Raw genomic sequence first — 26,177 nt, forward strand, 5'->3', positions numbered from 1 at the left:
CAGCGTGTCAAACACTAATGCCGGACCCCCGATTCAAGTGAACGGGATGGGGTCCGCTCTGCTGGATGACAGGCTGTACGGATGCATCATGCAGCTGCCATCTAGATGTAGTAGAGCCGAGTGTGACGTCACATCCTGCTGTCCTTGACTTTTCTGCTGCAAATACGTTGCAAGAAAAGTCAACCTGCGTGTTTCCAGTGTTTTTCTACCATCCATTCAAGTCAGTGGGTGGAAAACGCTGAGAAAAAAAAAAAAACGCTGAAAGAAGTGACATGCTGTGTGTCCAAAAAACGCAGCAAAGCACAAAATCCTGATGACACAAAAAAAACAGTCTGTGCATGAGATTTCTGAAATATCACAGGCTTTGCTGGTGTTGTAAAAAGCAGCTGAAAATCCTGACATGTGCACATACCCTGAAGGTGCGTAGCTAACTTTTAACCCTTCGCTCGCCCCTCCCATATTTACCACCGCCCCTCTGGGTTGCACTGAATTCTCCTCCCTGAAATCATTCCCAATATCTGGGGTCATAAGTTCCTAGTGGGACGACTGCCCTTAGCCAAACTTTCCGCGATGTCGTCCTTCATGGCCTGTGTCTCTGGACCAGAGATATTATATTGTCTGCTCTTAGGCACAAGATTAATGGCGCAGTCATAAAGACTATGGGGCTCGAGAACACGTCCCCAAAGTCAGACAGGTGTTTAGGCCCAGACTGGGTATCCACCGTAGCCACCCGGGTACCCACCCTAGCCAACCGGGTAACCACCCTAGCCAACCGGGTACCCAAGCCGTGTCCTTGACAATCCGCACTGCATTTTACCAGCTCCCAAGTCTGCCCAGGAAGTCCCAGGACCACAGGAGAGGGCAGACCCTCTAAGCGCAGCCCGTGGACCGAGTCAGCCGAGGGGCTGAGAACAGTGGCCCACGCTCCGCACAGTGCCCACTTGCTGTCTATCGTATTTTTCGAACTACAAGACACTTTTTTTACTCAAAAAATGTGGAGGAAAATGGGAAGTGTGTCTCATAGTCCGGATGTGGTGGGTAGGAGGGGGAGCAGCATCTGCGGGGCATTGGGTCACAGGAGGCTGGAGACACGGGTTGCGGCTGACTCCTGTGCCCGCTACTAATGAGAAATGAATATTCACTGCATTCCACGCCCATGGGCGTGAAGGGCAGTGAATATTAATGTCTCTTTAAAGGAAATCTGTCACCTCATTTTGCCGCTATAAACTGCGGCTGCTGCCATTAGGGCTCATCTACAGCATTCTGTAATGCATGAAGATAGGAGGCACCGGACCCGCGACGCCCATCGGCCCCGAACCGCACCGGGGTGAGCACAATCTAACTTGTTTTCCTCATCTTTCAGGATACATCTGGGCTTATCTACAGCATTACAGAATGCATTACAGAATAATGTAGATAAGCCTCTAATGGCGGTGGCCATAGTTTATAGCGACAAAATGAGGTGACAGATTCCCTTTAATCGCGTCTTGGTAGGATAGCCTCCCAACCCTGGTCCTCGTATGCATGGCCCAATCAGAAATCATTTAAAAAAAACCTACACTAATACACTTACCTTCCTGGCGCTCCCTTGCAGCATCTTGTTCTGAGGTCAGCAGCTGCTTTATGCTTGTAAGCAGCGCATGGAGGGACGTGATGTGCTGCTCACCTGCAGAGCACAGCTGCCGAGTACTCAATGCTCTGCATGACGGGACTCTGCGCACAGAAAGCGCCTGCAATACACATTGGATAGAACACTGGAGCATAGATGTGAAGACCATAGTGTCCTACATTGATGTAATAAACATATCGTACCTCGCCATGTGATGGTGCCACTTCCCCCACGCGCGTTTCAGCAGCGTGCCCTTGTCAGGGGCTGCGTGGGCCTGATATGCTGGACACGGGGAGGCTGCGTGGGCCTCATATGCTGGACATCGCATGGTGAGGTACGATATGTTTATTACATCAATGCAGGACACTATGGTCTTCACATCTAGGCTCCAGTGTTCTATCCAGTGTGCACTGCAGCCACTTCTGCCATCATTTTGGTGCTTATTTGTGTATTTCCTGCACAGTGTGTTGGGTGGTTACAATTAGTTTTACGTTCTATGTACATATCCCAATTATTGTATCAAAGTGACGAGAGGCTGGAGGTCACATTGTACTACGGTAAGTGTATCACTAACACATGAGCCACGTATGAGGGAGCCGGAGGCTTGGCAGGCGTGAGCACAGAGGCTGCGGGCGAGGACACAGGGACGGCAGGCGTGAGCACAGAGGCTGCGGGCGAGGACACAGGGACGGCAGGCGTGAGCACAGAGGCTGCGGGTGAGGACACAGGGACAGCAGGCGTGAGCACAGAGGCTGCAAGCGAGGACACGGACAGCAGGCGTGAGCACAGAGGCTGCGGGCGAGGACACAGGGACGGCAGGCGTGAGCACAGAGGCTGCGGGCGAGGACACAGGGACGGCAGGCGTGAGCACAGAGGCTGCGGGCGGGGACACAGGGACGGCAGGCGTGAGCACAGAGGCTGCGGGCGAGGACACAGGGACGGCAGGCGTGAGCACAGAGGCTGCGGGCGAGGACACAGGGACGGCAGGCGTGAGCACAGAGGCTGCGGGCGAGGACACAGGGACGGCAGGCGTGAGCACAGAGGCTGCGGGCGAGGACACAGGGACGGCAGGCGTGAGCACAGAGGCTGCGGGTGAGGACACAGGGACAGCAGGCGTGAGCACAGAGGCTGCAAGCGAGGACACGGACAGCAGGCGTGAGCACAGAGGCTGCGGGCGAGGACACAGGGACGGCAGGCGTGAGCACAGAGGCTGCGGGCGAGGACACAGGGACGGCAGGCGTGAGCACAGAGGCTGCGGGCGGGGACACAGGGACGGCAGGCGTGAGCACAGAGGCTGCGGGCGAGGACACAGGGACGGCAGGCGTGAGCACAGAGGCTGCGGGCGAAGACACAGGGACGGCAGGCTTGAGCACAGAGGCTGCAAGCGAGGACACGGACAGCAGGCGTGAGCACAGAGGCTGCGGGCGAGGACACAGGGACGGCAGGCTTGAGCACAGAGGCTGCAAGCGAGGACACGGACAGCAGGCGTGAGCACAGAGGCTGCGGGCGAGGACACATGGACGGCAGGCGAGGCATGGGCACAGAGGCTGAGGGCACAGGGACAGCGGGCGAGGACACAGGGACGGCAGGCGAGGCATGGGCACAGAGGCTGAGGGCACAGGGACAGCGGGCGAGGGCACAGGGACGGCAGGCGAGGCATGGGCACAGAGGCTGAGGGCACAGGGACAGCGGGCGAGGGCACAGGGACAGCGGGCGAGGGCACAGGGACGGCAGGCGCTGTCACGATATGGTATGAAATATCATATAAGCAGCTTCTCTTGCTCAAGGCTGTGGGCTAACAAGCCCCCTTCCCTTTCACTCAGCCAAGAGCTGCTTTGCCAATGTAGATGGGGGAAGAAGAGTTTATTACCTCTAGCTCGGAGAGCAAAAGTATTTACGACCGGCATTTCCTGTGTAAGCTCTTGTCCAGCTATAAGTGAACTAGAAACTTCGAGGATCCATGAAAGATTCTTTGTTTAGTTTTTGTAAGATATTAGGCAAACGATTTAAGCTAGAAATAGGAAAAATATATATTCCTTAACGTCACTCGGCGGAGCTGTCATCCGCTGTAAACATGAACTTCTAACTCCATCTGGTAAAGAAGTAGGGTTTTCTCTGTAAATATGTATCCCAGATAGGACATATTTGATCTCATTAGAATGCGCACGTTAATCCGAGATGAATTATGGGTTTGGTATGACTGTCATGTTTTGTAGTGAAGTTATAGAAATTAGAGAGAATAGTTTAAAGTTTAGGCAGAATGTAGAGAGAGGAGGGTCTGGATAAGCCAGCCTTTCTGTGATGTCACAGCCTTAAGGTTTTAAGTGTCTGGAAGGCTCTGAGGAGTCTCTTCTTCCTGCTTGCTTGCTTCTTCTTTTCCTGGAAGAGCTGAGCACGTCCCATGAACTGGGACGTATGGAAAACTGCACTAGCCTGGTTGCCTGCCATGCTTTGAACATGTGAGTGTTACTTTTTCTCATTTAATCCCTGTTTATTTCATAATTACCCGTATACATATTTGCAATTGTCTCATTTGTAACATCTTTATAAAATATTTTTGATAAAGCACTGCCTAATTTTTTATGGGATATAATATCATATGTTAGTTCATTCTCCATGCTCTAAACTTACCCAGTCTTCTGAAGTGAAATACGCTACTGTTACTGTTGTGTTGGGTTAGCTTCGGACCCGCTTAATCGAAGCTGGTGGCAGCGATAGTGTGCTGACTTTTGGGTTATGCTGAAGCGACTGCGGGTTTGATAATTATTGTTCCTGCCTGAGTGGGAGTAGTTTACCGCGTCGCTGCAGCGTGCCCAATAGCCAGTACATAGCAGGCAGCCTTTCTGGCGACTAATTACCCAGGGTGCAGTACCTAATCTGACCTGAGAGTAAGGGGGCGCCAGAGAGCTGCAAGGGTTAAGTGGAACTGTAAGCGGGATATACATAAATCCCTGCAGTTTGTGGTATATTGAAAGCAGTGGGATACCTAGAATAAGCCCCTGCTGTAAGCTAAGAGGTCAATAGCCTTGTGTGTGTTTTCTCATCACATTGTTAGCAGTGGAGGGATAACTAAGATAAGCCCCCCTGCACATGTGATAGCCGTCTGTTGGCCTAAAGTCACCCCAACCCGTGACGTAGGGGTGACGGTCACGGTGTGAATCGTGACAGGCACGTGCAGAGGCTGAGAGCTTAGGGACAGCGGACGAGGCATGGGCACAGGGACAGCGGGCAACAGAACAGGGACGGCGGGCGAAACACGATCAGAGGCTGCGGGAGAGGCGTGGGCACGGCACAGTAGGCAGCTTACCATCTTCATGTGCCAGCCGCTCAGCTTCCTTCTCCAGCATGGTCCGCTCATGGTCCACTTCCATCACACACTGCAGAGCCGTCTTGTCACTTGGGGGCATCTCCCGGGTCAGGTGATAGATGTCAATGTGCTCTGGGATCGGCACCTCACGATTCCCCACAGCCGACAGAAGCATTGACTTCCCTGGGGGGGGGGGGGGAGAAATACGTCACAAAGCGGGCAGTCCACGACCAGCGGGCAGAGACAAGAGGAGGGCACAGAGCGGGCAGTCCACGACCAGCGGGCAAAGACAGGAGGAGGGCACAGGGCGGGCAGTCCACGACCAAGAGACAGAATGGCAGAGACAGGAGGAGGGCACAGGGCGGGCAGTCCACGACCAAGAGACAGAGAATGGCCGAGACAGGAGGGCACAGGGCGGGCAGTCCACGACCAAGAGACAGAATGGCCGAGACAGGAGGAGGGCACAGGGCGGGCAGTCCACGACCAAGAGACAGAGAATGGCCGAGACAGGAGGAGGGCACAGAGCGTGCAGTCCACGACCAGCGGGCAGAGAATGGCCGAGACAGGAGGGCACAGTGCGGGCAGTCCACGACCAGCGGGCAGAGAATGGCCGAGACAGGAGGAGGGCACAGGGCGGGCAGTCCACGACAACCGGGCAGAGAATGGCAGAGACAGGAGGAGGGCACAGGGCAGGCAGTCCACGACAAGGAGACAGAATGGCAGAGACAGGAGGAGGGCACAAAGCAGGCAGTCCACGACCAGCGGACAGAGAATGGCCGAGACAGGAGGAGGGCACAGAGCGGGCAGTCCACGACCAGCGGACAGAGAATGGCCGAGACAGGGGGGGGGGCACAGAGCGGGCAGTTCACAACCAGCGGGCAGAGAATGGCCGAGACAGGAGGAGGGCACAGGGCGGGCAGTCCACGACCAGCGGACAGAGAATGGCCGAGACATGGGGAGGGCACAGGGCGGGCAGTCCACGACCAGCGGACAGAGAATGGCTGAGACAGGAGGAGGGCACAGGGCGGGCAGTCCACGACCAGCGGGCAGAGAATGGCCGAGACAGGGGGAGGACACAGGGCGGGCAGTCCACGACCAGCGGGCAGAGAATGGCCGAGACAGGGGGAGGGCACAGGGCGGGCAGTCCACGACCAGCGGACAGAGAATGGCCGAGACATGGGGAGGGCACAGGGCGGGCAGTCCACGACCAGCGGACAGAGAATGGCTGAGACAGGAGGAGGGCACAGGGCGGGCAGTCCACGACCAGCGGGCAGAGAATGGCCGAGACAGGGGGAGGACACAGGGCGGGCAGTCCACGACCAGCAGGCAGAGAATGGCCGAGACAGGGGGAGGGCACAGGGCGGGCAGTCCACGACCAGCGGGCAGAGAATGGCCGAGACAGGAGGAGGGCACAGGGCGGGCAGTCCACGACCAGCGGGCAGAAAATGGCCGAGACAGGGGGAGGACACAGAGTGGGCAGTCCACGACCAGCGGGCAGAGAATGGCCGAGACAGGGGGAGGGCACAGAGTGGGCAGTCCACGACCAGCAGGCAGAGAATGGCCGAGACATGGGGAGGACACAGCGCTCACCTGTCCCGTTGAGGCCGATGAGGCCGTATCTGCGGCCGGAGTTCAGCTCCACGGTTGTGTCGTTCAGCAGCTCCTGACCGTGGAATGTCAGAGACATATTTATGATGTGAACGTCTGTGCTGTTAGGGTGGGAGGCCAGGACCCCCGTCACCGCCCGCGCTTCCGCCTTCCGGAGCTCAAACTCCTCCACCTGACGGGTCACTTCATCCACATCTGCGGAGAACAAAAGTCTGACATCCTCTGTGCTGCTGCACTATACCACATTCATCCTGACATCCTCTGTGCTGCTGTGTCCTGCACTATACCACATTCATCCTGACATCCTCTGTGCTGCTGTACTATACCACATTCATCCTGACCTCCCACAGGGTCCACGTGCTCCTGACATCCTCTGTGCTGCTGTACTATACCACATTCATCCTGACATCCTCTGTGCTGCTGCACTATACCACATTCATCCTGACATCCTCTGTGCTGCTGTACTATACCACATTCATCCTGCCCTCACACAGGGTCCACGTGCTCCTGACATCCTCTGTGCTGCTGTGTCCTGTACTATACCACCTTCATCCTGACCTCCCACAGGATCCACGTGCTCCTGACATCCTCTGTGCTGCTGTGTCCTGTACTATACCACATTCATCCTGCCCTCACAGGGTCCACGTGCTCCTGACATCCTCTGTGCTGCTGTGCCCTGTACTATACCACCTTCATCCTGACCTCCCACAGGGTCCACGTGCTCCTGACATCCTCTGTGCTGCTGTGTCCTGCACTATACCACATTCATCCTGCCCTCACAGGGTCCACGTGCTCCTGACATCCTCTGTGCTGCTGTACCCTGTACTATACCACATTCATCCTGCCCTCACAGGGTCCACGTGCTCCTGACATCCTCTGTGCTGCTGTGTCCTGTACTATACCACATTCATCCTGCCCTCACAGGGTCCACGTGCTCCTGACATCCTCTGTGCTGCTGTGTCCTGTACTATACCACATTCATCCTGCCCTCACAGGGTCCACGTGCTCCTGACATCCTCTGTGCTGCTGTGTCCTGTACTATACCACATTCATCCTGTCCTCACACAGGGGCCACGTGCTCCTGACATCCTCTGTGCTGCTGTGTCCTGTACTATACCACATTCATCCTGCCCTCACAGGGTCCACGTGCTCCTGACATCCTCTGTGCTGCTGTGTCCTGTACTATACCACATTCATCCTGCCCTCACAGGGTCCACGTGCTCCTGACATCCTCTGTGCTGCTGTGTCCTGTACTATACCACATTCATCCTGCCCTCACAGGGTCCACGTGCTCCTGACATCCTCTGTGCTGCTGTGCCCTGTACTATACCACATTCATCCTGCCCTCACACAGGGTCCACGTGCTCCTGACATCCTCTGTGCTGCTGTGTCCTGTACTATACCACATTCATCCTGCCCTCACACAGGGTCCACGTGCTCCTGACATCCTCTGTGCTGCTGTGTCCTGTACTATAACACATTCATCCTGCCCTCACAGGGTCCACGTGCTCCTGACATCCTCTGTGCTGCTGTGCCCTGTACTATACCACATTCATCCTGCCCTCACAGGGTCCACGTGCTCCTGACATCCTCTGTGCTGCTGTGTCCTGCACTATACCACATTCATCCTGCCCTCACACAGGGTCCACGTGCTCCTGACATCCTCTGTGCTGCTGTGTCCTGCACTATACCACACTCATCCTGCCCTCACACATTGTCCACGTGCTCCTGACATCCTCTGTGCTGCTGTGTCCTGTACTATACCACATTCATCCTGCCCTCACAGGGTCCACGTGCTCCTGACATCCTCTGTGCTGCTGTGTCCTGTACTATACCACATTCATCCTGCCCTCACACAGGGTCCACGTGCTCCTGACATCCTCTGTGCTGCTGTGTCCTGTACTATACCACATTCATCCTGCCCTCACACAGGGGCCACGTGCTCCTGACATCCTCTGTGCTGCTGTGCCCTGTACTATACCACATTCATCCTGTCCTCACACAGGGTCCACGTGCTCCTGACATCCTCTGTGCTGCTGTGTCCTGTACTATACCACAATCATCCTGCCCTCACACAGGGTCCACGTGCTCCTGACATCCTCTGTGCTGCTGTGTCCTGCACTATACCACATTCATCCTGTCCTCACACAGGGTCCACGTGCTCCTGACATCCTCTGTGCTGCTGTGCCCTGTACTATACCACATTCATCCTGTCCTCACACAGGGTCCACGTGCTCCTGACATCCTCTGTGCTGCTGTGTCCTGTACTATACCACATTCATCCTGCCCTCACACAGGGGCCACGTGCTCCTGACATCCTCTGTGCTGCTGTGTCCTGCACTATACCACATTCATCCTGCCCTCACACAGGGTCCACGTGCTCCTGACATCCTCTGTGCTGCTGTGTCCTGTACTATACCACATTCATCCTGCCCTCACACAGGGTCCACGTGCTCCTGACATCCTCTGTGCTGCTGTGTCCTGTACTATACCACATTCATCCTGCCCTCACACAGGGTCCACGTGCTCCTGACATCCTCTGTGCTGCTGTGTCCTGTACTATACCACATTCATCCTGCCCTCACACAGGGGCCACGTGCTCCTGACATCCTCTGTGCTGCTGTGTCCTGCACTATACCACATTCATCCTGCCCTCACACAGGGTCCACGTGCTCCTGACATCCTCTGTGCTGCTGTGTCCTGCACTATACCACATTCATCCTGCCCTCACACAGGGTCCACGTGCTCCTGTGTCCTGTACTATGCCACATTCATCCTGCCCTCACACAGGGTCCACGTGCTCCTGACATCCTCTGTGCTGCTGTGTCCTGCACTATACCACATTCATCCTGCCCTCACACAGGGTCCACGTGCTCCTGACATCCTCTGTGCTGCTGTGTCCTGTACTATACCACATTCATCCTGCCCTCACACAGGGGCCACGTGCTCCTGACATCCTCTGTGCTGCTGTGTCCTGCACTATACCACATTCATCCTGCCCTCACACAGGGTCCACGTGCTCCTGTGTCCTGTACTATGCCACATTCATCCTGCCCTCACACAGGGTCCACGTGCTCCTGACATCCTCTGTGCTGCTGTGTCCTGCACTATACCACATTCATCCTGCCCTCACACAGGGTCCACGTGCTCCTGACATCCTCTGTGCTGCTGTGTCCTGCACTATACCACATTCATCCTGCCCTCACACAGGGTCCACGTGCTCCTGACATCCTCTGTGCTGCTGTGTCCTGCACTATACCACATTCATCCTGCCCTCACACAGGGTCCACGTGCTCCTGACATCCTCTGTGCTGCTGTGTCCTGTACTATACCACATTCATCCTGTCCTCACACAGGGTCCACGTGCTCCTGACATCCTCTGTGCTGCTGTGTCCTGTACTATACCACATTCATCCTGCCCTCACAGGGTCCACGTGCTCCTGACATCCTCTGTGCTGCTGTGTCCTGTACTATACCACACTCATCCTGCCCTCACACAGGGTCCACGTGCTCCTGACATCCTCTGTGCTGCTGTGTCCTGTACTATACCACACTCATCCTGCCCTCACACAGGGTCCACATGCTCCTGACATCCTCTGTGCTGCTGTGTCCTGTACTATACCACATTCATCCTGCCCTCACACAGGGGCCACGTGCTCCTGACATCCTCTGTGCTGCTGTGCCCTGCACTATACCACATTCATCCTGCCCTCACACAGGGTCCACGTGCTCCTGACATCCTCTGTGCTGCTGTGCCCTGTACTATACCACATTCATCCTGCCCTCACACAGGGTCCACGTGCTCCTGACATCCTCTGTGCTGCTGTGTCCTGTACTATACCACATTCATCCTGCCCTCACACAGGGGCCACGTGCTCCTGACATCCTCTGTGCTGCTGTGTCCTGTACTATACCACACTCATCCTGCCCTCACACAGGGTCCACGTGCTCCTGACATCCTCTGTGCTGCTGTGTCCTGTACTATACCACACTCATCCTGCCCTCACACAGGGTCCACGTGCTCCTGTGCCCTGTACTATACCACAATCATCCTGCCCTCACACAGGGTCCACGTGCTCCTGACATCCTCTGTGCTGCTGTGTCCTGTACTATACCACACTCATCCTGTCCTCACACAGGGTCCATGTGCTCCTGACATCCTCTGTGCTGCTGTGTCCTGTACTATACCACATTCATCCTGTCCTCACACAGGGTCCACGTGCTCCTGACATCCTCTGTGCTGCTCCTGACATCCTCTGTTCCTCAAACCAAGCATCCCGAGGAGCATCCAGAAGATACTGACCGGGGGTGACAGTACCGTTCACAGGCTGTTGCTCGGCCTCCTCAGGGCCAACCTCTCCATTGTCTTTCTTGGGCCTCTGCCGAGCCTTAGCGGCCTCCTTTTTCTTGGCCGCTTTTTTCTTAGCCAGGTCAGAAGGCATGTCTGCAGATCAGGGGGTCAGACACTCCGAGAAGCCTGGGGGGAGAGTATGGAGGATCAGAAACGACTCCATGGAGCGACTGACAGGAGAATGAGGGGCAACATGGAGACAACCGCAGAAGCCCACGACCCCCCACACGTCCCCCAGAAACCGTGTCCTCCACATTCCCTCCTTCCATCAGCCTCCTCCCCGGTTCTCTCTCTTTTTCCAGTGTCTTCTCTGGTTCTCCCTCCCTCTCTTCCTCCCCGGTTCCCTCCCTCTCTTCCTCCCTCTCTTCCTCCCCGGTTCCCTCCCTCTCTTCCTCCCCGGTTCCCTCGCTCTTCCTCCCCGGTTCCCTCGCTCTTCCTCCCCGGTTCCCTCGCTCTTCCTCCCCGGTTCTCTCCCTCTTTCTCCCCGGTTCTCTCTCTCTTCCTCCCCGGTTCCCTCTCTTCCTCCCCGGTACCCTCTCTCTCTTCCTCCCCGGTTCTCTCTCTCTTCCTCCCCGGTTCCCTCTCTTCCTCCCCGGTTCCCTCCCTCTCTTCCTCCCCGGTTCCCTCGCTCTTCCTCCCCGGTTCCCTCGCTCTTCCTCCCCGGTTCCCTCGCTCTTCCTCCCCGGTTCTCTCCCTCTTCCTCCCCGGTTCTCTCCCTCTTTCTCCCCGGTTCCCTCTCTCTTCCTCCCCGGTTCCCTCTCTTCCTCCCCGGTTCCCTCTCTCTTCCTCCCCGGTTCTCTCTCTCTTCCTCCCCGGTTCCCTCTCTCTTTCTCCCCGCTTCTCGCTCTCTTCCTCCCCGGTTCTCGCTCTCTTCCTCCCCGGTTCTCTCCCTCTTTCTCCCCGGTTCCCTCGCTCTTCCTCCCCGGATCCCTCTCTCTTTCTCCCCGGTTCCCTCTCTCTTTCTCCCCGGTTCCCTCTCTCTTTCTCCCCGGTTCCCTCTCTCTTTCTCCCCGATTCTCTCCCTCTTTCTCCCCGGTTCCCTCTCTCTTCCTCCCCGGTTCCCTCTCTCTTTCTCCCCGGTTCTCTCTCTCTTTCTCCCCGGTTCCCTCTCTCTTTCTCCCCGGTTCCCTCTCTCTTTCTCCCCGGTTCCCTCTCTCTTTCTCCCCGGTTCCCTCTCTCTTTCTCCCCGGTTCTTTCTCTTTCTCCCCGGTTCTCTCTCTCTTCCTCCCCGGTTCTCTCCCTCTTTCTCCCCGGTTCTCGCTCTTTCTCCCCGGTTCCCTCTCTCTTTCTCCCCGGTTCTTTCCCTCGCTCTTCCTCCCCGGTTCCCTCTCTCTTCCTCCCCGGTTCTCTCTCTCTTTCTCCCCGGTTCCCTCTCTCTTTCTCACCGGTTCCCTCTCTCTTTCTCCCCGGTTCCCTCTCTCTTTCTCCCCGGTTCTTTCTCTTTCTCACCGGTTCTCTCTCTCTTTCTCCCCGGTTCCCTCTCTCTTTCTCCCCGGTTCTCTTTCTCTTTCTCCCCGGTTCTTTCTCTTTCTCCCCGGTTCTTTCTCTCTTTCTCCCCGGTTCTCGCTCTTTCTCCCCGGTTCCCTCTCTCTTTCTCCCCGGTTCTCTCCCTCTTCCTCCCCGGTTCCCTCTCTCTTCCTCCCCGGTTCTCTCCCTCTTTCTCCCCGGTTCTCGCCCTTTCTCCCCGGTTCCCTCTCTCTTTCTCCCCGGTTCCCTCTCTCTTTCTCCCGGGTTCTCTCGCTCTTCCTCCCCGGTTCCCTCTCTCTTCCTCCCCGGTTCCCTCTCTCTTCCTCCCCGGTTCTCTCTCTCTTCCTCCCCGGTTCTCTCTTTCTCCCCGGTTCCCTCTCTCTTCCTCCCCGGTTCCCTCTCTCTTCCTCCCCGGTTCCCTCCCTCTTCCTCCCCGGTTCCCTCCCTCTTCCTCCCCGGTTCCCTCCCTCTTCCTCCCCGGTTCCCTCTCTCTTTCTCCCCGGTTCTTTCTCTCTTTCTCCCCGGTTCCCTCGCTCTTCCTCCCCGGTTCTCTCCCTCTTTCTCCCCGGTTCTCTCTCTCTTCCTCCCCGGTTCCCTCTCTTCCTCCCCGGTTCCCTCCCTCTCTTCCTCCCCGGTTCCCTCGCTCTTCCTCCCCGGTTCCCTCGCTCTTCCTCCCCGGTTCCCTCGCTCTTCCTCCCCGGTTCTCTCCCTCTTCCTCCCCGGTTCTCTCCCTCTTTCTCCCCGGTTCCCTCTCTCTTCCTCCCCGGTTCCCTCTCTTCCTCCCCGGTTCCCTCTCTCTTCCTCCCCGGTTCTCTCTCTCTTCCTCCCCGGTTCCCTCTCTCTTTCTCCCCGCTTCTCGCTCTCTTCCTCCCCGGTTCTCGCTCTCTTCCTCCCCGGTTCTCTCCCTCTTTCTCCCCGGTTCCCTCGCTCTTCCTCCCCGGATCCCTCTCTCTTTCTCCCCGGTTCCCTCTCTCTTTCTCCCCGGTTCCCTCTCTCTTTCTCCCCGGTTCCCTCTCTCTTTCTCCCCGGTTCCCTCTCTCTTTCTCCCCGATTCTCTCCCTCTTTCTCCCCGGTTCCCTCTCTCTTCCTCCCCGGTTCCCTCTCTCTTTCTCCCCGGTTCTCTCTCTCTTTCTCCCCGGTTCCCTCTCTCTTTCTCCCCGGTTCCCTCTCTCTTTCTCCCCGGTTCCCTCTCTCTTTCTCCCCGGTTCCCTCTCTCTTTCTCCCCGGTTCTTTCTCTTTCTCCCCGGTTCTCTCTCTCTTCCTCCCCGGTTCCCTCTCTCTTTCTCCCCGGTTCTTTCCCTCGCTCTTCCTCCCCGGTTCCCTCTCTCTTCCTCCCCGGTTCTCTCTCTCTTTCTCCCCGGTTCCCTCTCTCTTTCTCACCGGTTCCCTCTCTCTTTCTCCCCGGTTCCCTCTCTCTTTCTCCCCGGTTCTTTCTCTTTCTCACCGGTTCTCTCTCTCTTTCTCCCCGGTTCCCTCTCTCTTTCTCCCCGGTTCTCTTTCTCTTTCTCCCCGGTTCTTTCTCTTTCTCCCCGGTTCTTTCTCTCTTTCTCCCCGGTTCTCGCTCTTTCTCCCCGGTTCCCTCTCTCTTTCTCCCCGGTTCTCTCCCTCTTCCTCCCCGGTTCCCTCTCTCTTCCTCCCCGGTTCTCTCCCTCTTTCTCCCCGGTTCTCGCCCTTTCTCCCCGGTTCCCTCTCTCTTTCTCCCCGGTTCCCTCTCTCTTTCTCCCGGGTTCTCTCGCTCTTCCTCCCCGGTTCCCTCTCTCTTCCTCCCCGGTTCCCTCTCTCTTCCTCCCCGGTTCTCTCTCTCTTCCTCCCCGGTTCTCTCTTTCTCCCCGGTTCCCTCTCTCTTCCTCCCCGGTTCCCTCTCTCTTCCTCCCCGGTTCCCTCCCTCTTCCTCCCCGGTTCCCTCCCTCTTCCTCCCCGGTTCCCTCCCTCTTCCTCCCCGGTTCCCTCTCTCTTTCTCCCCGGTTCTTTCTCTCTTTCTCCCCGGTTCCCTCGCTCTTCCTCCCCGGTTCTTTCTCTCTTCCTCCCCGGTTCCCTCTCTCTTCCTCCCTCTCTTTCTCCCCGGTTCTCTCGCTCTTTCTCCCCGGTTCTCGCTCTTTCTCCCCGGTTCCCTCTCTCTTTCTCCCCGGTTCTTTCCCTCGCTCTTCCTCCCCGGTTCCCTCTCTCTTCCTCCCCGGTTCTCTCTCTCTTTCTCCCCGGTTCCCTCTCTCTTTCTCACCGGTTCCCTCTCTCTTTCTCCCCGGTTCCCTCTCTCTTTCTCCCCGGTTCTTTCTCTTTCTCACCGGTTCTCTCTCTCTTTCTCCCCGGTTCCCTCTCTCTTTCTCCCCGGTTCTTTCTCTCTTTCTCCCCGGTTCTCGCTCTTTCTCCCCGGTTCCCTCTCTCTTTCTCCCCGGTTCTCTCCCTCTTCCTCCCCGGTTCCCTCTCTCTTCCTCCCCGGTTCTCTCCCTCTTTCTCCCCGGTTCTCGCCCTTTCTCCCCGGTTCCCTCTCTCTTTCTCCCGGGTTCTCTCGCTCTTCCTCCCCGGTTCCCTCTCTCTTCCTCCCCGGTTCTCTCTCTCTTCCTCCCCGGTTCTCTCTTTCTCCCCGGTTCCCTCTCTCTTCCTCCCCGGTTCCCTCTCTCTTCCTCCCCGGTTCCCTCCCTCTTCCTCCCCGGTTCCCTCCCTCTTCCTCCCCGGTTCCCTCCCTCTTCCTCCCCGGTTCCCTCTCTCTTTCTCCCCGGTTCTTTCTCTCTTTCTCCCCGGTTCCCTCGCTCTTCCTCCCCGGTTCTTTCTCTCTTCCTCCCCGGTTCCCTCTCTCTTCCTCCCTCTCTTTCTCCCCGGTTCTCTCGCTCTTCCTCCCCGGTTCCCTCTCTCTTCCTCCCCGGTTCCCTCTCTCTTTCTCCCCGGTTCCCTCTCTCTTTCTCCCCGGTTCCCTCTCTCTTCCTCCCCGGTTCTCTCTCTCTTTCTCCCCGGTTCCCTCTCTCTTTCTCCCCGGTTCTCTCTCTCTTTCTCCCCGGTTCTCTCTCTCTTCCTCCCCGGTTCTCTCTTTCTCCCCGGTTCCCTCTCTCTTCCTCCCCGGTTCCCTCCCTCTTCCTCCCCGGTTCCCTCCCTCTTCCTCCCCGGTTCCCTCTCTCTTTCTCCCCGATTCTCTCGCTCTTTCTCCCCGGTTCTTTCTCTCTTTCTCCCCGGTTCCCTCGCTCTTCCTCCCCGGTTCTTTCTCTCTTCCTCCCCGGTTCCCTCTCTCTTCCTCCCTCTCTTTCTCCCCGGTTCCCTCGCTCTTCCTCCCCGGTTCCCTCTCTCTTCCTCCCCGGTTCCCTCTCTCTTCCTCCCCGGTTCCCTCTCTCTTCCTCCCCGGTTCCCTCTCTCTTCCTCCCCGGTTCCCTCTCTCTTCCTCCCCGGTTCCCTCTCTCTTCCTCCCCGGTTCCCTCTCTCTTCCTCCCCGGTTCCCTCTCTCTTCCTCCCCGGTTCCCTCTCTCTTCCTCCCCGGTTCCCTCTCTCTTCCTCCCCGGTTCCCTCTCTCTTTCTCCCCGGTTCCCTCTCTCTTCCTCCCCGGTTCCCTCTCTCTTCCTCCCCGGTTCTCTCTCTCTTTCTCACCGGTTCCCTCTCTCTTTCTCCCCGGTTCCCTCTCTCTTTCTCCCCGGTTCCCTCTCTCTTCCTCCCCGGTTCCCTCTCTCTTTCTCACCGGTTCCCTCTCTCTTTCTCACCGGTTCTCTCTCTCTTTCTCCCCGGTTCCCTCTCTCTTTCTCCCCGGTTCCCTCTCTCTTTCTCCCCGGTTCTTTCTCTTTCTCACCGGTTCCCTCTCTCTTTCTCCCCGGTTCCCTCTCTCTTTCTCCCCGGTTCTTTCTCTCTTTCTCCCCGGTTCCCTCTCTCTTCCTCCCCGGTTCTTTCTCTCTTTCTCCCCGGTTCCCTCGCTCTTCCTCCCCGGTTCTTTCTCTCTTCCTCCCCGGTTCCCTCTCTCTTCCTCCCTCTCTTTCTCCCCGGTTCTCTCGCTCTTCCTCCCCGGTTCCCTCTCTCTTCCTCCCCGGTTCTCGCTCTTCCTCCCCGGTTCCCTCTCTCTTTCTCCCCGGTTCTCTCTCTCTTCCTCCCCGGTTCTTTCTCTCTTCCTCCCCGGTTCCCTCTCTCTTCCTCCCTCTTTCTCCCCGGTTCCCTCTCTCTTTCTCCCCGGTTCCCTCTCTCTTTCTCCCCGGTTCTTTCTCTCTTTCTCCCCGGTTCCCTCTCTCTTTCTCCCCGGTTCTTTCTCTCTTTCTCCCCGGTTCCCTCTCTCTTTCTCCCCGGTTCCCTCTCTCTTTCTCCCCGGTTCCCTCTCTCTTTCTCCCCGGTTCCCTCTCTCTTTCTCCCCGGTTCCCTCTCTCTTTCTCCCCGGTTCCCTCTCTCTTTCTCCCCGGTTCCCTCTCTCTTTCTCCCCGGTTCCCTCTCTCTTTCTCCCCGGTTCTTTCTCTCTTTCTCCCCGGTTCCCTCTCTCTTTCTCCCCGGTTCCCTCTCTCTTTCTCCCCGGTTCCCTCTCTCTTTCTCCCCGGTTCCCTCTCTCTTTCTCCCCGGTTCCCTCTCTCTTTCTCCCCGGTTCTTTCTCTCTTCCTCCCCGGTTCCCTCTCTCTTTCTCCCCGGTTCCCTCTCTCTTTCTCCCCGGTTCCCTCTCTCTTTCTCCCCGGTTCCCTCTCTCTTTCTCCCCGGTTCCCTCTCTCTTTCTCCCCGGTTCTTTCTCTCTTTCTCCCCGGTTCCCTCTCTCTTTCTCCCCGGTTCCCTCTCTCTTTCTCCCCGGTTCCCTCTCTCTTTCTCCCCGGTTCCCTCTCTCTTTCTCCCCGGTTCCCTCTCTCTTTCTCCCCGGTTCCCTCTCTTTTCCTCCCTCTCTTTCTCCCCGGTTCCCTCCCTCTTTCTCCCCGGTTCCCTCTCTCTTTCTCCCCGGTTCCCTCTCTCTTTCTCCCCGGTTCCCTCTCTCTTCCTCCCCGGTTCCCTCTCTCTTTCTCCCCGGTTCTTTCTCTCTTTCTCCCCGGTTCCCTCTCTCTTTCTCCCCGGTTCCCTCTCTCTTTCTCCCCGGTTCCCTCTCTCTTTCTCCCCGGTTCCCTCTCTCTTCCTCCCTCTCTTTCTCCCCGGTTCCCTCTCTCTTTCTCCCCGGTTCCCTCTCTCTTTCTCCCCGGTTCCCTCTCTCTTCCTCCCTCTCTTTCTCCCCGGTTCCCTCTCTCTTCCTCCCTCTCTTTCTCCCCGGTTCCCTCTCTCTTTCTCCCCGGTTCCCTCTCTCTTTCTCCCCGGTTCCCTCTCTCTTTCTCCCCGGTTCCCTCTCTCTTCCTCCCTCTCTTTCTCCCCGGTTCCCTCTCTCTTTCTCCCCGGTTCCCTCTCTCTTTCTCCCCGGTTCCCTCTCTCTTTCTCCCCGGTTCCCTCTCTCTTCCTCCCTCTCTTTCTCCCCGGTTCCCTCGCTCTTCCTCCCCGGTTCCCTCTCTCTTCCTCCCTCTCTTTCTCCCGGGTTCCCTCGCTCTTCCTCCCCAGTTCCCTCTCTCTTCCTCCCTCTCTTTCTCCCCGGTTCCCTCTCTCTTTCTCCCCGGTTCCCTCTCTCTTTCTCCCCGGTTCCCTCTCTCTTCCTCCCCGGTTCCCTCTCTCTTTCTCCCCGGTTCTTTCTCTCTTTCTCCCCGGTTCCCTCTCTCTTTCTCCCCGGTTCCCTCTCTCTTTCTCCCCGGTTCTTTCTCTCTTTCTCCCCGGTTCCCTCTCTCTTTCTCCCCGGTTCCCTCTCTCTTTCTCCCCGGTTCCCTCTCTCTTTCTCCCCGGTTCCCTCTCTCTTCCTCCCTCTCTTTCTCCCCGGTTCCCTCTCTCTTTCTCCCCGGTTCCCTCTCTCTTTCTCCCCGGTTCCCTCTCTCTTTCTCCCCGGTTCCCTCTCTCTTTCTCCCCGGTTCCCTCTCTCTTTCTCCCCGGTTCCCTCTCTCTTCCTCCCTCTCTTTCTCCCCGGTTCCCTCTCTCTTTCTCCCCGGTTCCCTCTCTCTTTCTCCCCGGTTCCCTCTCTCTTCCTCCCTCTCTTTCTCCCCGGTTCCCTCTCTCTTTCTCCCCGGTTCCCTCTCTCTTCCTCCCTCTCTTTCTCCCCGGTTCCCTCGCTCTTCCTCCCCAGTTCCCTCTCTCTTCCTCCCTCTCTTTCTCCCCGGTTCCCTCTCTCTTCCTCCCCGGTTCTCGCTCTTCCTCCCCGGTTCTCTCTCTCTTTCTCCCCGGTTCCCTCTCTCTTCCTCCCCGGTTCTCGCTCTTTCTCCCCGGTTCTCTCTCTTCCTCCCTCTCTTCCTCCCCAGTTCCCTCTCTCTTTCTCCCCGGTTCCCTCTCTCTTCCTCCCCGGTTCTCGCTCTTCCTCCCCGGTTCTCGCTCTTTCTCCCCGGTTCTCTCCCTCTTCCTCCCCGGTTCTTTCTCTCTTCCTCCCCGGTTCCCTCTCTCTTCCTCCCTCTCTTTCTCCCCGGTTCCCTCTCTCTTTCTCCCCGGTTCTTTCCCTCTTTCTCCCCGGTTCTCGCTCTTCCTCACCTCAGGCCGTCGATCACCTCTCTGCGCGTCTCCCGGTATTTGCCTCGCACTCTTCCCCACGTGTCGCCGGCTCTCCGTCCAATCAGCGCGCTCCTTACTCAAATGCCGGTGGGGTACACGCAGGGTATTATGGATAATGTAGTTTAGATGTTGCATTTACTTTAGCAAATTGTTGTAACTTCCTACATTTCCCAGAGTGCGCCGCGGCTGCCGTTAATAAGCCGTAAACTCTAGTGGGGCGTATTCTTACTGACGGAGCAAATGGAGGCGTGGCCCAGCTGATGACAGATGTGGGCGTGGCTGGGTTAGAGGGTGTGGCTGGTATACGCAGTCGGAGAGCGCATGGGCGACGTGTGAGCGCTACACGGGAGGCTCCAGCACGTCTGCGGCTGCGCAAACGGCGACACTCACAGATGCCGCCTGTATCTAAGCTGACACGTGCGGTCCTGCCTGCTCCGTGCTGTATCTAAGCTGACACGTGCGGTCCTACCTGCTCCGTGCTGTATCTAAGCTGACACGTGCGGTCCTGCCTGCTCCGTGCTGTATCTAAGCTGACACGTGCGGTCCTGCCTGCTCCGTGCTGTATCTAAGCTGACACTTGCGGCCCTGCCTGCTCCGTGCTGTATCTAAGCTGACACGTGCGGTCCTGCCTGCTCCGTGCTGTATCTAAGCTGACACTTGCGGCCCTGCCTGCTCCGTGCTGTATCTAAGCCTGACACGTGCGGTCCTGCCTGCTCCGTGCTGTATCTAAGCTGACACGTGCGGTCCTGCCTTCTACGTGCTGTATCTAAGCTGACACGTGCGGTCCTGCCTGCTCTGTGCTGTATCTAAGCTGACACGTGCGGTCCTGCCTGCTCTGTGCTGTATCTAAGCTGACACGTGCGGTCCTGCCTGCTCCGTGCTGTATCTAAGCTGACACGTGCGGTCCTGCCTGCTCCGTGCTGTATCTAAGCTGACACGTGCGGTCCTCCTGCTCTGTGCTGTATCTAAGCCTGACACGTGCGGTCCTGCCTGCTCCGTGCTGTATCTAAGCTGACACGTGCGGTCCTGCCTGCTCTGTGCTGTATCTAAGCCTGACACGTGCGGTCCTGCCTGCTCCGCGCTGTATCTAAGCTGACACGTGCGGTCCTGCCTGCTCCGTGCTGTATCTAAGCTGACACGTGCGGTTCTGCCTGCTCCGTGCTGTATCTAAGCCGGACACGTGCGGTCCTGCCTGCTCCGTGCTGTATCTAAGCTGACACGTGCGGTCCTGCCTGCTCCGTGCTGTATCTAAGCTGACACGTGCGGTCCTGCCTGCTCCGTGCTGTATCTAAGCCTGACACGTGCGGTCCTGCCTGCTCCGTGCTGTATCTAAGCTGACACGTGCGGTTCTGCCTGCTCCGTGCTGTATCTAAGCTGACACGTGCGGTCCTGCCTGCTCCGTGCTGTATCTAAGCTGACACGTGCGGTTCTGCCTGCTCCGTGCTGTATCTAAGCTGACACGTGCGGTCCTGCCTGCTCCGTGCTGTATCTAAGCCTGACACGTGCGGTCCTGCCTGCTCCGTGCTGTATCTAAGCTGACACGTGCGGTCCTGCCTGCTCCGTGCTGTATCTAAGCTGACACGTGCGGTCCTGCCTGCTCCGTGCTGTATCTAAGCCTGACACGTGCGGTCCTGCCTGCTCTGTGCTGTATCTAAGCTGACACGTGCGGTCCTGCCTGCTCCGTGCTGTATCTAAGCCTGACACGTGCGGTCCTGCCTGCTCCGTGCTGTATCTAAGCTGACACGTGCGGTCCTGCCTGCTCCGCGCTGTATCTAAGCTGACACGTGCGGTCCTGCCTGCTCCGTGCTGTATCTAAGCTGACACGTGCGGTTCTGCCTGCTCCGTGCTGTATCTAAGCTGACACGTGCGGTCCTGCCTGCTCCGTGCTGTATCTAAGCCTGACACGTGCGGTCCTGCCTGCTCCGTGCTGTATCTAAGCTGACACGTGCGGTCCTGCCTGCTCCGCGCTGTATCTAAGCTGACACGTGCGGCCCTGCCTGCTCCGCGCTGTATCTAAGCTGACACGTGCGGTCCTGCCTGCTCCGCGCTGTATCTAAGCCTGACACGTGCGGTCCTGCCTGCTGCGTGCTGTATCTAGGCTGACACGTGCGGTCCTGTCTGCTCTGTGCTGTATCTAAGCTGACACGTGCGGTCCTGCCTGCTCCTGCTGTATCTAAGCTGACACGTGCGGTCCTGCCTGCTCCGTGCTGTATCTAAGCCTGACACGTGCGGTCCTGCCTGCTCCGTCCTGTATCTAAGCTGACACGTGCGGTCCTGCCTGCTCCTGCTGTATCTAAGCTGACACGTGCGGTCCTGCCTGCTGCTTGCTGTATCTAAGCTGACACGTGCGGTCCTGCCTGCTCCGCGCTGTATCTAAGCTGACACGTGCGGTCCTGCCTGCTCCGTGCTGTATCTAAGCTGACACGTGCGGCCCTGCCTGCTCCGTGCTGTATCTAAGCTGACACGTGTGGTCCTGCCTGCTCCGCGCTGTATCTAAGCTGACACGTGCGGCACTGCCTGCTCCGCGCTGTATCTAAGCTGACACGTGCGGCACTGCCTGCTCCGTGCGGTATCTAAGCTGACACGTGCGGTCCTGCCTGCTCCGTGCTGTATCTAAGCCTGACACGTGCGGTCCTGCCTGCTCTGTGCTGTATCTAAGCCTGACACGTGCGGTCCTGCCTGCTCCTGCTGTATCTAAGCTGACACGTGCGGTCCTGCCTGCTCCGCGCTGTATCTAAGCTGACACGTGCGGTCCTGCCTGCTCCGCGCTGTATCTAAGCTGACACGTGCGGTCCTGCCTGCTTTGCGCTGTATCTAAGCTGACACGTGCGGTCCTGCCTGCTCCGTGCTGTATCTAAGCTGACACGTGCGGTCCTGTCTGCTCCTGCTGTATCTAAGCTGACACGTGCGGTCCTGCCTGCTCCGCGCTGTATCTAAGCTGACACGTGCGGTCCTGCCTGCTCCGTGCGGTATCTAAGCTGACACGTGCGGTCCTGCCTGCTCCGTGCTGTATCTAAGCCTGACACGTGCGGTCCTGCCTGCTCTGTGCTGTATCTAAGCCTGACACGTGCGGTCCTGCCTGCTCCTGCTGTATCTAAGCTGACACGTGCGGTCCTGCCTGCTCCGCGCTGTATCTAAGCTGACACGTGCGGTCCTGCCTGCTCCGCGCTGTATCTAAGCTGACACGTGCGGTCCTGCCTGCTTTGCGCTGTATCTAAGCTGACACGTGCGGTCCTGCCTGCTCCGTGCTGTATCTAAGCTGACACGTGCGGTCCTGTCTGCTCCTGCTGTATCTAAGCTGACACGTGCGGTCCTGTCTGCTCCTGCTGCATCTAAGCTGACACGTGCGGTCCTGCCTGCTCCGCGCTGTATCTAAGCTGACACGTGCGGTCCTGCCTGCTCCGTGCTGTATCTAAGCTGACACGTGCGGTCCTGCCTGCTCTGTGCTGTATCTAAGCCTGACACGTGCGGTCCTGCCTGCTCCGTGCTGTATCTAAGCTGACACGTGCGGTCCTGCCTTCTACGTGCTGTATCTAAGCTGACACGTGCGGTCCTGCCTGCTCTGTGCTGTATCTAAGCCTGACACGTGCGGTCCTGCCTGCTCCGTGCTGTATCTAAGCTGACACTTGCGGCCCTGCCTTCTACGTGCTGTATCTAAGCTGACACGTGCGGTCCTGCCTGCTCCGTGCTGTATCTAAGCTGACACGTGCGGTCCTGCCTGCTCCGCGCTGTATCTAAGCTGACACGTGCGGTCCTGCCTGCTCCGTGCTGTATCTAAGCTGACACGTGCGGTTCTGCCTGCTCCGTGCTGTATCTAAGCTGACACGTGCGGTTCTGCCTGCTCCGCGCTGTATCTAAGCTGACACGTGCGGTTCTGCCTGCTCCGTGCTGTATCTAAGCTGACACGTGCGGTCCTGCCTGCTCCGTGCTGTATCTAAGCCTGACACGTGCGGTCCTGCCTGCTCCGTGCTGTATCTAAGCTGACACGTGCGGTTCTGCCTGCTCCGTGCTGTATCTAAGCTGACACGTGCGGTTCTGCCTGCTCCGTGCTGTATCTAAGCTGACACGTGCGGTCCTGCCTGCTCCGTGCTGTATCTAAGCTGACACGTGCGGTTCTGCCTGCTCCGTGCTGTATCTAAGCTGACACGTGCGGTCCTGCCTGCTCCGTGCTGTATCTAAGCCTGACACGTGCGGTCCTGCCTGCTCCGTGCTGTATCTAAGCTGACACGTGCGGTCCTGCCTGCTCCGTGCTGTATCTAAGCTGACACGTGCGGTCCTGCCTGCTCCGTGCTGTATCTAAGCCTGACACGTGCGGTCCTGCCTGCTCTGTGCTGTATCTAAGCTGACACGTGCGGTCCTGCCTGCTCCGTGCTGTATCTAAGCCTGACACGTGCGGTCCTGCCTGCTCCGTGCTGTATCTAAGCTGACACGTGCGGTCCTGCCTGCTCCGCGCTGTATCTAAGCTGACACGTGCTGTCCTGCCTGCTCCGCGCTGTATCTAAGCTGACACGTGCGGTCCTGCCTGCTCCGTGCTGTATCTAAGCTGACACGTGCGGTCCTGCCTGCTCCGTGCTGTATCTAAGCCTGACACGTGCGGTCCTGCCTGCTCCGTGCTGTATCTAAGCTGACACGTGCGGTCCTGCCTGCTCCGTGCTGTATCTAAGCTGACACGTGCGGCCCTGCCTGCTCCGCGCTGTATCTAAGCTGACACGTGCGGTCCTGCCTGCTCCGCGCTGTATCTAAGCCTGACACGTGCGGTCCTGCCTGCTGCGTGCTGTATCTAGGCTGACACGTGCGGTCCTGTCTGCTCTGTGCTGTATCTAAGCTGACACGTGCGGTCCTGCCTGCTCCTGCTGTATCTAAGCTGACACGTGCGGTCCTGCCTGCTCCGTGCTGTATCTAAGCCTGACACGTGCGGTCCTGCCTGCTCCGTCCTGTATCTAAGCTGACACGTGCGGTCCTGCCTGCTCCTGCTGTATCTAAGCTGACACGTGCGGTCCTGCCTGCTGCGTGCTGTATCTAAGCTGACACGTGCGGTCCTGCCTGCTCCGCGCTGTATCTAAGCTGACACGTGCGGTCCTGCCTGCTCCGTGCTGTATCTAAGCTGACACGTGCGGCCCTGCCTGCTCCGTGCTGTATCTAAGCTGACACGTGTGGTCCTGCCTGCTCCGCGCTGTATCTAAGCTGACACGTGCGGCACTGCCTGCTCCGCGCTGTATCTAAGCTGACACGTGCGGCACTGCCTGCTCCGTGCTGTATCTAAGCCTGACACGTGCGGTCCTGCCTGCTCTGTGCTGTATCTAAGCCTGACACGTGCGGTCCTGCCTGCTCCTGCTGTATCTAAGCTGACACGTGCGGTCCTGCCTGCTCCGCGCTGTATCTAAGCTGACACGTGCGGTCCTGCCTGCTCCGCGCTGTATCTAAGCTGACACGTGCGGTCCTGCCTGCTTTGCGCTGTATCTAAGCTGACACGTGCGGTCCTGCCTGCTCCGTGCTGTATCTAAGCTGACACGTGCGGTCCTGTCTGCTCCTGCTGTATCTAAGCTGACACGTGCGGTCCTGCCTGCTCCGCGCTGTATCTAAGCTGACACGTGCGGTCCTGCCTGCTCCGTGCGGTATCTAAGCTGACACGTGCGGTCCTGCCTGCTCCGTGCTGTATCTAAGCCTGACACGTGCGGTCCTGCCTGCTCTGTGCTGTATCTAAGCCTGACACGTGCGGTCCTGCCTGCTCCTGCTGTATCTAAGCTGACACGTGCGGTCCTGCCTGCTCCGCGCTGTATCTAAGCTGACACGTGCGGTCCTGCCTGCTCCGCGCTGTATCTAAGCTGACACGTGCGGTCCTGCCTGCTCCGCGCTGTATCTAAGCTGACACGTGCGGTCCTGCCTGCTCCGTGCTGTATCTAAGCTGACACGTGCGGTCCTGCCTGCTCCGTGCTGTATCTAAGCCTGACACGTGCGGTCCTGCCTGCTCCGTGCTGTATCTAAGCTGACACGTGCGGTCCTGCCTGCTCCGTGCTGTATCTAAGCTGACACGTGCGGCCCTGCCTGCTCCGCGCTGTATCTAAGCTGACACGTGCGGTCCTGCCTGCTCCGCGCTGTATCTAAGCCTGACACGTGCGGTCCTGCCTGCTGCGTGCTGTATCTAGGCTGACACGTGCGGTCCTGCCTGCTCCGTGCTGTATCTAAGCTGACACGTGCGGTCCTGCCTGCTCTGTGCTGTATCTAAGCCTGACACGTGCGGTCCTGCCTGCTCCGTGCTGTATCTAAGCTGACACGTGCGGTCCTGCCTTCTACGTGCTGTATCTAAGCTGACACGTGCGGTCCTGCCTGCTCTGTGCTGTATCTAAGCCTGACACGTGCGGTCCTGCCTGCTCCGTGCTGTATCTAAGCTGACACTTGCGGCCCTGCCTTCTACGTGCTGTATCTAAGCTGACACGTGCGGTCCTGCCTGCTCCGTGCTGTATCTAAGCTGACACGTGCGGTCCTGCCTGCTCCGCGCTGTATCTAAGCTGACACGTGCGGTCCTGCCTGCTCCGTGCTGTATCTAAGCTGACACGTGCGGTTCTGCCTGCTCCGTGCTGTATCTAAGCTGACACGTGCGGTTCTGCCTGCTCCGCGCTGTATCTAAGCTGACACGTGCGGTTCTGCCTGCTCCGTGCTGTATCTAAGCTGACACGTGCGGTCCTGCCTGCTCCGTGCTGTATCTAAGCCTGACACGTGCGGTCCTGCCTGCTCCGTGCTGTATCTAAGCTGACACGTGCGGTTCTGCCTGCTCCGTGCTGTATCTAAGCTGACACGTGCGGTTCTGCCTGCTCCGTGCTGTATCTAAGCTGACACGTGCGGTCCTGCCTGCTCCGTGCTGTATCTAAGCTGACACGTGCGGTTCTGCCTGCTCCGTGCTGTATCTAAGCTGACACGTGCGGTCCTGCCTGCTCCGTGCTGTATCTAAGCCTGACACGTGCGGTCCTGCCTGCTCCGTGCTGTATCTAAGCTGACACGTGCGGTCCTGCCTGCTCCGTGCTGTATCTAAGCTGACACGTGCGGTCCTGCCTGCTCCGTGCTGTATCTAAGCCTGACACGTGCGGTCCTGCCTGCTCTGTGCTGTATCTAAGCTGACACGTGCGGTCCTGCCTGCTCCGTGCTGTATCTAAGCCTGACACGTGCGGTCCTGCCTGCTCCGTGCTGTATCTAAGCTGACACGTGCGGTCCTGCCTGCTCCGCGCTGTATCTAAGCTGACACGTGCTGTCCTGCCTGCTCCGCGCTGTATCTAAGCTGACACGTGCGGTCCTGCCTGCTCCGTGCTGTATCTAAGCTGACACGTGCGGTCCTGCCTGCTCCGTGCTGTATCTAA

At 58.1% G+C, this 26,177-nt stretch overlaps 1 protein-coding gene across 2 annotated transcripts in view; it reads right to left on the reverse strand.

The window, feature by feature from the left end:
* Nucleotides 1-19,055, reverse strand: part of ABCF2 (ATP binding cassette subfamily F member 2) — a 54,260-nt gene extending 35,205 nt beyond the window's left edge. Inside the window, exons 1-4 of one of the 2 annotated variants that reach the window (XM_069729031.1) lie at nucleotides 18,805-19,055; nucleotides 10,828-11,001; nucleotides 6,507-6,719; nucleotides 4,917-5,099 (exon numbers count right to left, since the gene is read on the reverse strand). In XM_069729031.1, coding sequence (XP_069585132.1) covers nucleotides 4,917-5,099; nucleotides 6,507-6,719; nucleotides 10,828-10,966 — 535 coding nt within the window. In that variant the 5' untranslated portion in view covers nucleotides 10,967-11,001; nucleotides 18,805-19,055. The remainder of the gene's footprint in view (nucleotides 1-4,916; nucleotides 5,100-6,506; nucleotides 6,720-10,827; nucleotides 11,002-18,804) is intronic. The other variant, XM_069729032.1, reaches the window with a different exon arrangement.
* Nucleotides 19,056-26,177: the final 7,122 nt, after the last annotated feature.

Source organism: Ranitomeya imitator, chromosome 6 (genome assembly GCF_032444005.1).
Source record: "Ranitomeya imitator isolate aRanImi1 chromosome 6, aRanImi1.pri, whole genome shotgun sequence".
Lineage (NCBI taxonomy): Eukaryota > Metazoa > Chordata > Amphibia > Anura > Dendrobatidae > Ranitomeya > Ranitomeya imitator.